Source organism: Phalaenopsis equestris, unplaced genomic scaffold (assembly GCF_001263595.1).
Source record: "Phalaenopsis equestris unplaced genomic scaffold, ASM126359v1 Scaffold000420, whole genome shotgun sequence".
NCBI classification, from domain to species: Eukaryota; Viridiplantae; Streptophyta; class Magnoliopsida; order Asparagales; family Orchidaceae; genus Phalaenopsis; species Phalaenopsis equestris.
In genome coordinates, this window is record NW_018164861.1 from 30,280 (window position 1) to 40,011 (window position 9,732).

The 9,732-nt window shown below is 32.8% G+C and overlaps 1 protein-coding gene across 5 annotated transcripts in view; it reads right to left on the reverse strand.

The window, feature by feature from the left end:
- LOC110027205 overlaps positions 1-9,732 on the reverse strand; it is a 12,365-nt gene continuing 2,633 nt past the window's right edge. The window contains exons 2-4 of one of the 5 annotated variants that reach the window (XR_002294317.1): positions 699-862; positions 226-585; positions 1-143 (exon numbers count right to left, since the gene is read on the reverse strand). Coding sequence is in view for 4 of the 5 variants with exons in the window: in XM_020728529.1 (XP_020584188.1) it covers positions 403-585; positions 699-862 (347 nt within the window). In the remaining variant the exon portion in view is untranslated. Of the gene's footprint in view, positions 586-676; positions 863-9,732 lie in introns of all 5 variants that reach the window. The other 4 variants (XM_020728531.1, XM_020728532.1, XM_020728529.1 and 1 more) reach the window with 4 other exon arrangements.

Below are 9,732 nucleotides of genomic sequence, written 5' to 3' on the forward strand. Positions count from 1 at the left end.
GCATGCATGTATGTAAATATATATATAGAAAATTGGATACAGTTGTTGAAATACTGATCCGAGCAGATGAGCAGCTGCTATCCCATCAAACAGTTTTATCTGACTTCTTCCTGTCCCATGAATAGGGCATCCAGCTACTTGCCCTGCAAAATTGTCCAATGCTGAAATATTCCTCCCATAAGACTAATTCAGCCAATATTTGAAATTTTTTAGCACTAAACTGACACTTTTATAAACTTTGGGACTACACCAATCCCCGGCAAAGAATGAGAGGACCATTTGGACACTTTCCTCTAAAATGTTATATCAAATACCGTATCACATGGGATGTCATCATACACATTAACTGAACCAGCATAAAACATTCTGAGCTGCGCAGGGGTTGTGGTAGGCTTCAACATTTTACACAGAGATTAATTTCTTCAAGAATTTCATCAAGAACATTAGCAATGGAATTAATTTTTTGAAAAATCCAAAAGAAAATATCTGCCTTGGAAAGATGGCTCCAACCTTAGATCCTAGTAAAGGGGTGTTTTTTAAAGCATCTGATCCCGAAGGCTGGTGGTTTATATTCATGCCTTGGTTCTGGCAAGCATGAATGGCAGAATGTTGAAATATATGAATATTTATGTGAAAAGATTTTTAAAAATGGTGTAAGAAATTAAGATAAAACTACTTGGAACCCGAGAAGCTAGTACAATGTGAGCTTTCTGAGAAATATGCTGAAATTCAGTTGCTGGAATCAGATTAAATAAGAAATTTTTGAACTTTTGCTCTTGCTGAGTCTTGAATGGCATGAAATGTTGTAGAGGAGATGCATTGTCCAACAAGGGCCACAACACAGTTGAGCCTACTGAGAACTCTGCAAGTGTTATGGCAAAAGAACAGATTAATATCAAGAATTAAGAAGCTGAAATTGTTCAGACTTCGGAACAATGTTTTTGAACATACATTAAAAAGTTTGCAAAGATTTGAAGCCTTATTCAGAAGGCCTAACCAACTGGAATTTGTCAGGACCGTTAAAATGTGAAAATTTCACTTTGTATAACCAGAAATATATAAAGGAGTGCTTGGTTGCCAAAAAGGATGAGCTAACAAAATTATGAAAAAACTGTGATGTACCACCGGAACATAGATGTTAACTGATTTGCAATTAAGTTGGATCTATATAAATGTGTAGATCCAATATATTTTCTACATTAGATTTTTCAAAATAATTGGTTGATCCGTCTCATCAAAACAAACATTTGATAAATCTATATCATTGGCTAGAGATTGTTGTGACCTTTTTGAGCTATGAGAATCTTGTAATTAATTTTAGGATATATCTGTATCACTTTAAATAAAGCAATGAAAGACAATGAGAATGAGCGTGCAGCTTTTATTCAACACAACAAAAGAAGTTGGCTCGGCTTGTCTTTTTGAAGGAAAAAATGTGCAGCAATCTCTTAAGTGTGATTTGAATTATAATGTTTAATAAAATTATGATATCACTATTATCACATGTGAAATAAATATAATAGGAATCTATAATATTTATTGTTATAATATATTCTTGTTACATGCTAGAAAATTTGTGGCAGTTGAGTAATAATTTAATGTCATTGTATGAAATCCAACACACACAGATAATAAAATAATTAGAAGGAGACATGTTGAGAATTGTATATAGTTTTGGGTTCTATTGAGTAATAGGGAATACAGAGAATTTTAGGGACTTATGTGCAAGAATATATAGGCTCTATAAAAGCCCAAGTCATTAATCAATAAACAAGGTTTTTTTTTTCATTTATAATCAATTTGGTATCAGAGCAGGGATCATGTGAAGGCTTCGAATGGCTGAAGCAAGTTTGGGCAAAGAGCTTGAGGTGAGGACCTGGGACAGCTAAGATGCTTTCTTAGGATTGAGGTGGCTCGTAGAGTAGAGGGATTGTTCTATCTCAGAGGAAGTATGTGCTAGGCTTGCTCACAGAAATAGGCATGTTGGGATGCAAGCCTGTAGTTTTACCAATTGATCAGAAGAGAAAGTTGAGCGTAGAGGCAGAAGAGGTGGTTAATCGTGAGAGGTACCGGAGATTAGTAGGTCATCTCATCTATCCAAGCACACTCGTCCTAACATATCATCTGCAGTAAACATGGTGAATCGCTACATGCATGATCCGATGAAGGACCGCATGGATGTAGTATAACATATTATGAGGTACCTAAAGAGTGCATTAGGGAAGGGATTGATCTTCAAGAAGAATGGTCATTTAGGCATTGAGGACTACTGCAACTCTCCTTTGGCTAGTTATGTTAATGACAGGAGGTTTACTATAGGATATTGCATGTTAGTGGGAGTAATTTGGTCTCTTCACTCTTGAAAGAGCAAAAAGCAGACCGTAGTTGCGAGGTCAACGACACACGCAGAGGACATGGTCGTGGCCTTAAAAGTTGTCGAGCTGTTATGGCTGAGAGCTCTATTGACGAAGGAGCTCAAATGAAGTTGTGGTGCGACAACAAGTCAACAATCAACAAACAACCCGGTGAAGCACGACAAAACCAAGCATGTGGAGATTGACAGGTACTTTATCAAGGAGAAACTAAATAGTGGACTGCTAGAGAGATAAGTCATGTAGCTACAAGAGAGCAAGTAGCTGACTGCCTCCCCAACAGACTTAGCTCATTAGATCTATCTAGGTTGTGTGACAAGATGGGCTTAGTGTATATTTGTTGCCCATCTTAAGGGGAAATGATGAGAATTGTATATAGTTTAGGGTTTTATTGATTTATAGAGAATATAAATAAGTCTAGGGACTTACGTGCAAGAATATATACACTCTATAAATGTCCAAGTCATTAATCAATAAACAAGCTTTCCTTTTACAAATTAATTAGACATCAAAATTTTTTCAACAACAACAACAACACCTTAATCCTACTACGTGGTGTCGGCTACATGAATCCTTTTTCTCCATTGCGTCCTATTTAGTGTCATATTTTCATTTAGTTCTAAATCAAAAATTTTTACGTGAAAGAAATCTAGATTGGAAAAAAAATCATTGGGTCTAGCCCAATTGAAATGATTCATTATAAGTCCGTAAGTACAAAGATAAATCCTTATCCCACAACTAGGAAAGGGTTGCAAGGTTTCTCCAAGTATAATGTTTGTATACAGGAAGGTTTGTTGTACCATGATCGAAAGCAGTTGCTTCTCAAAGTTATCGTTGGTCTTTGATACATCATGTTTGGGGTACGTCGTTGCACTGTATTTAGAACACTATGTTACTCCATCTAAAGAAGGCTTCGTCACTTAACAAAGTACTTTGTTAATCCTCAATATATGGTGACAGTGGCGAGCAGGGGGTGGCCAGTAGCGGCCGATGACTGCTGACGCGTGATAGTCGGTAACTACGGAGATTATGAGTTGTCGTCAGGTCTTCAATCCAGAACACCGCTAGAGGACTCTCTCTCCTTCGTCCTCCCCCCTGGACAGAGGGGGTCTATTTATAGGTCTTAGATAAGGGATATTTTCATCCTTTAGCGAACAATCACCATAACAACCGGATCAAATGACCCACGTTGATTCTCCTTGATTATAGGAAAATTTTTGATGATTTGATGGTCTTAATGATCAATCAGGTGATCTTAAGCTCGTTGGATTTCTTGCATCAAGATAGTTTGTTTGACTGTAAGTTTACTGAAATTGGAGTTCGGGATGATTTTTAATTTGAATCAGAATATTTCTCTAAAAAATACCCGGAGATCCATTCCAAATGTCTCTAGAATTCATGTAAAATGATAAAATTAGTTGATGACACATCAGTTCATATTATTATTGCTCTCTTTTTCTTTCCTTTAAAGAGACATGCTTGTATGCTTGTACTAGCACCATTTTGAATCAAGCAAGTAAACATCGTCTTTTATGATTTTTAACATGTTATCCAAGAAAGCTTTCAAATCTTTGTATAGATAGTGCTAGCTCTATATTTAGAACATAAACTATACCTCACTTGCACTATTCAGCATTAACCACCTAAGGTGTATGTTTTCCTTGTCGAGGACAATAAATGGGTGCATATTCACAGTGAAAATTTTAAATCATCCTCGTGCATGAAGAGAAATTCTTAGTGTATCCCTTTGAAGCTTAATGGCGTTATTTGATCCCTATATAGTATTATATTAAAGGGTTGCTTGATTTGCCAAAAAAGAATGCAATTTAAAAAGAAATATAGTGTTGAAGTGATGTATTGTATTTATAATAATTTAGAGTTTTTCAGTAGTTTTTTAGTTCACTATAAAATAAATACAAGACTTTATATTTTTTATTTAGTTTGAAGAAAAAATTATTTAATTAAAAAAAAAAACTCATTAAGATCGACGGTGGCATACGGCAACGAACAAAGGTTGAGGCTGCTGACAGGGGTTGTGGGGGCAAGGCAGGCGGCAACTGACAACCTACAGTGGTGATTGGTGAGTGGCGATAACGACAGGCAGCCATCAGTGAGGGCAGGGTCGGGGAGGCAGCTGGTGGTGGCAGGCAATGGCAAATTGTAAGAGCGGGTGTTTGCATCACTTTACACAAAGCAAGGTATTTAAAATTCACCCAAATAGAGTGAATTTCAAATACATTGAAAATGATCTAGAGAGAGAATTTTAAATACGTTGAAATTTTACACTGCATTTGTTTTTCTTCTAAACAAATATCTAAAATTTTAAAACTCTTGTAAAAGGAATCAAATCACTCCTTTTGTTGCCAATCAAACAACTACTTAAATGAGTCTCGCTGAACTACATAAATTTAAATATTTGTGCATGCATCTTTGATCCATTGCTATCTCTTATATCCTAAGAGATTGAGCTCATAAATCAAATGATTGACGGGTTATATGGTTGCACCATTGAGTAAGTATAATTGTGTTTTAATAATGGTATCTGTTTAATATTTTGGAAAAAAAAATTGAGGAGTACATTTTTATGGAGCATCTAATTGAGAAAAAAAAAACTAGAGCAAAATGAAGCAAATTTAAATATTGGAGAGATTCATTTAATGGATATATAAATAATTTGGATTCCTCAAGTGTTCAAATGGAACCACAGCCTATCATGACACCCAAGTCTTTAATAAATTTTTACTTCATAACTAAATAATAAAATTTGCATAGTATTATAATTAAAATTAACAAAATTATACTATTATTCAAATTTTCTTGTAAGTCATTCTTAGTCATTGGTAAAAAATAAAAAAAAATCCCTAATTGTCCATGATTTATCCCAATCAATGATCATTGTTGGATTAACTAAAGGTGAAAGCCCTTAATCCTCACTGGAATCAACCATAAGAAAATCACTTTTACATTAAAACAAATACTGAGAAACATCAAGAGTACTTATAAATTCCAAAAAATAATTATTTAAAATTAAACTGAAGCACTCGTGTTCATCATTTCTCTTCTTCAAGGGCATTTGTGTCATCATCTGCGAAGCAAAAGGAAAAGAGTGCTGAAGAGATCGTTCATTTCAAATGTTCTAATCAGTTTGAGGTTTTATGTCAATAATTTTTTGTTACTTTTTGTTAAAGCCAACGTCACATACTCTCATTCTTCTGATTTATTGATATTTCTTTTATTTCTATTTGGTGGAATATTTGGATGTATAGTTCCTTTCAAGTTTTTGTGCAAAGAAGAAATGATGCATGAAAATTTTATTTTCTTTTATTTAGTCATTCGTTTCAATGTCCATCTATAATGAGACTTTGAATGAAATTAACTAGTTCAAATCAATGGTTCAGAATCTGTTGTGCCATTAAAGCTGCATATGGGAGGAAGCCTTTGACTTTCCTGATTTTCTTCTCATTGGCATCATGTGTCCATATGCAAACATTCATAAGACTTTTGCAGAGTGGATACAAACTCATAGTTTAATCAACACATTAGATTATACAAAGCATGATGAGATATCAAAATAAGCAACCAGAAAACCTAAAATAAACACTTGCTCAAAGACAGCAAAAAGATGTAAATCCTCAAAGAAGCATTTAATCAAAGCCAAGAGTGAGAAATGAAGCAAGACTGAAGGAGCGTTGGATCAAATACACAGTACTATAGTAAGCCAAATGTAGCGGAATTAAGAAATCATATGTTGAAGCAACAATGGTTAAATATTTGAAGAGATTAAGATCTGTGATGTTTGAACTTAAGGAACTTCTAATTTAACATAGTTGCTTCAACATATTAAGATTTGCAATGCAAGAGATCTCATCTTTAGCAATGATATAAAAAGAAGTAGGAAATGTTAAAGTAAATCATTTTCTATTATAAATATATACAACATAATTAGGTGTCAAAATGTTGGCAATAATAAATGGAAAGACAATTGAAATCTCACATCTAGAAACTTCAATCAAACCATCAAAAAAGTAAATCTCGAGATAGCCCAAGAAAATGCTGACATTATGGCAAGTCTAGCCACGTGATAAAACAAAGCAAAAAAAAAAAGAAGTGAACAAGGCTAAAAGCTAAAAAAAGAAGTAATGAATTAGGCATTAGAAAACATTTAAAATGCATAGAAACTCAATGAAAACAACCAATGGAAACTTAGATAATAGAATCAAGTATAACATTCCATTGTTTTTTTAATAAACATCTAATAAATAATTGTTGCATAAACAATCATGGTATTATATTTCTTACTAGTGACAAGTTCTAAAATATTATGGGCATTAGAAATGTGATAATCATGAAATGAACGGGTAATAGTTGGAAGAAGAATAAAGTCAGGCAATTCATTGACTTAAGAAAAAGTTTAATATCAATCACACAGCTATTTGTAAAAGAATATCATGCACTTCAATCATAAAAGCTAGGGCAAGACATATATTTAGAAAGGCCTAAAATTCATCACTCCGCAAGTAGCATTCTAAGTATAAATTTTATATAATTCGCTTTAGTAAAGACTATATTTTAGGGGAAAAAAGGAGGGTTGGTTTCTTAAAGATAGGGTATAGTTTATATCCAATGATTAGAGCTAGCACATGCAGATATATGGGGGCTATCTTTTATCACTTCCTTATGAGGATCTTTATATTATATAATCTTTGTTTGAGATCATACTAAAAATGTACAACTTTATTTTATTAAAAAAGAAATTTACATGTTTATCATTTCTGTGAAATATAAAAGAGCTTGGCGGAAATAAAACTAGAGAAAAAATCAAATGCCTAAGATTTGATAATGGTGGAAATTTTAATTCTATAGAATTCATAAACTTCTATATTGCTCGTGGGTATGGAAAAACCATCACAAAAACTCTACAGAAAAATAGGGTAACTGCGAGGATGAATAGACCTCTCAATGAGCATGCAAAGACCATGAATTTCCTAACAAGTTGTATTTATTAAATGCACTTAGCAAGCATTTGGAAGACGTATGTGGAACTTCATGGTCTTTGTATGCTAATCAATCAAAACAAATTCAAACTTATGGCATTAAAGGCTAATGAATATAAGTTATTAAGGTTTAAAAATTATTCGCTCTATATGTAAAATTTCAAGTTCAAAATTTATTGAATCCACTTTTGTAAAGACTGTGTATTACCTAACAAAAAGAGACTTGGTTTCTCCAAGATCAAAACAAAACTTAAATCCAAATGGCTGGAGCTAGCACCCACAAATGAATGGGGGCTATCTCCTATCATTTCTTTAGCAGGGTCCTTATATTATGCCATCTTTAGTGGCAATTGTATTAAAAATGTATGGGTATATTTAATTAAAAATAAGTTTTCTGAGTTTACCGTTTTTGTAAAATAGAAGAGCTTGGCAAAAAAATGAAATTAGAGATAAAATCAAACATATAATATAATAATGGTAGAGAATATTATTCTATAGAATTGATAAACTTCTACATTTCTCATAGGGTTTATATGGAGAAAATAGTCACAAAAACATCACAACAAAATGAAGTAGCTACGGTGATGAATAGACCTTTCAAGAAACATGCAAAGAGTCACAAAATTTCTAAAAGCCTTCTAGGCATATGCCATAAACACAATATCATATCGAATCAATCAAAGACCATCAAATGAATTCAACTTAGAACTTTCTGATGAAATCCAGACGAGAAAAGTTGAATATTTTTCATAATTAAAGGTTTTGGGATGTCTATCAAATGTTTATATTAATGAAATTAGTAAAGATAAATTTAACCCATAAACCATTAATGAAACTATGTAAGAATTTTGTGGTTAGGATCTTCTAGATAGTGGCGACTAAAGAAACAACCTTAAATACATTAATATAAGTTATTGAAGGACAAAATTTTGAATATTTAAATAGTTTCACTTTACGCTGATAATATTAAGAATGGAGGATTTTTTTTAAGTGAATTATGGGCATTATTAAGAGAAGTGAAGGATCTTACCAACTTCAATGATCTTAGAACAACAAATGATTGAGTGTTGCTTGAATTAATTTTTTATTGTAAGTTTTAAAAACACTTATAAATATTTGCATTCAGGAAACTACATCAATAAAATATATTTATTTAAATTTGAATAATGCTTGGATTTTAAAATTTAATATTTTTTAATGAATTATGATATATTATTATAAAAAATAAAAAATAATAAATATTTTTTCAATGATATACTTTGCACGTATTTTATGTCATAAATTAAAACCAATTATTATATACATAATCATTATATTCTTTAATTATAAAACAAAAAATTTTATAAAAAAATGAAATTATGGATGCATTCAAGCATGACAGTTAAATAAACCTGGATCAAACCAATAGACATACATCAAACACAAATTAACTTAGTAATTAGCATGATTAACTATCAAAAAAAAAAACCATGATTAAGAAGTTTCATAGCAACGTTTTATTTCAATAATCTTGATTGGATGATGGTGAGACCTGCAATGCTTTATGACGTAGAATATTGGCCTGTAAAAGAGAAGCATGAAACAAAGGTAATCATTGTTGAAATGAGAATGCTTAGGTGGATGAGTGGCTTAACTCTTAGAGACAATGCAAAACGAAACTATCCATGAAAGGGATGGTGTAGCTCCAACGACAAACAAGATTAAAGAGAGTTATTTTAGATAGTTTGGTCATATCAAAAATGGACCATCTAATGATTTGGTTAGGAGATTAGATGTTTTAGATTTGAGTTATGTTAAAAAGATAGAGGTAGATCTACAAATACTTGGGCATACTGTATAAAAATGAATTTAATCTATTAGAATTAAATAAAAATATGACACTAAATAAGACACAATGGAGAAAAAAAAATTCATGTAGCCGACCCCACTTAGTGGGATAAATGCTTGACTATTGTTTTTGTTATTTTGACCCCCAATTAATGAACTAAAGTAAAAGGGCACTTTTGTAATGTGGTACCGCTCACCTACCACATCTCACCTACCATTCACCTACCGTTCACCTACCACTCACCTACCGCTCACCTACCTCCCACCTACCACTCTCTTGCTTCTATAAATAGAGAGGGTGTGAGGCATATGAGAGCAAGGGAAGAGATCTGAAGGGAGAAGAGATCTTAAACTACCACAAAGGAGGAGAGAATAGCTAGAGAATTAGAGAGGAGGAGAGCATCTTGAGGCCTTGTATCAAGGTGTCGCTTGAGAGGGAGGCCATAAAAGAAAGATGAGGGCTCATCTCTATGTATAAGCTATGTATTCTCCATTTCTTTTGCCTTAGTGAAATATTTGATTGATTCCCTCCCGTGGAC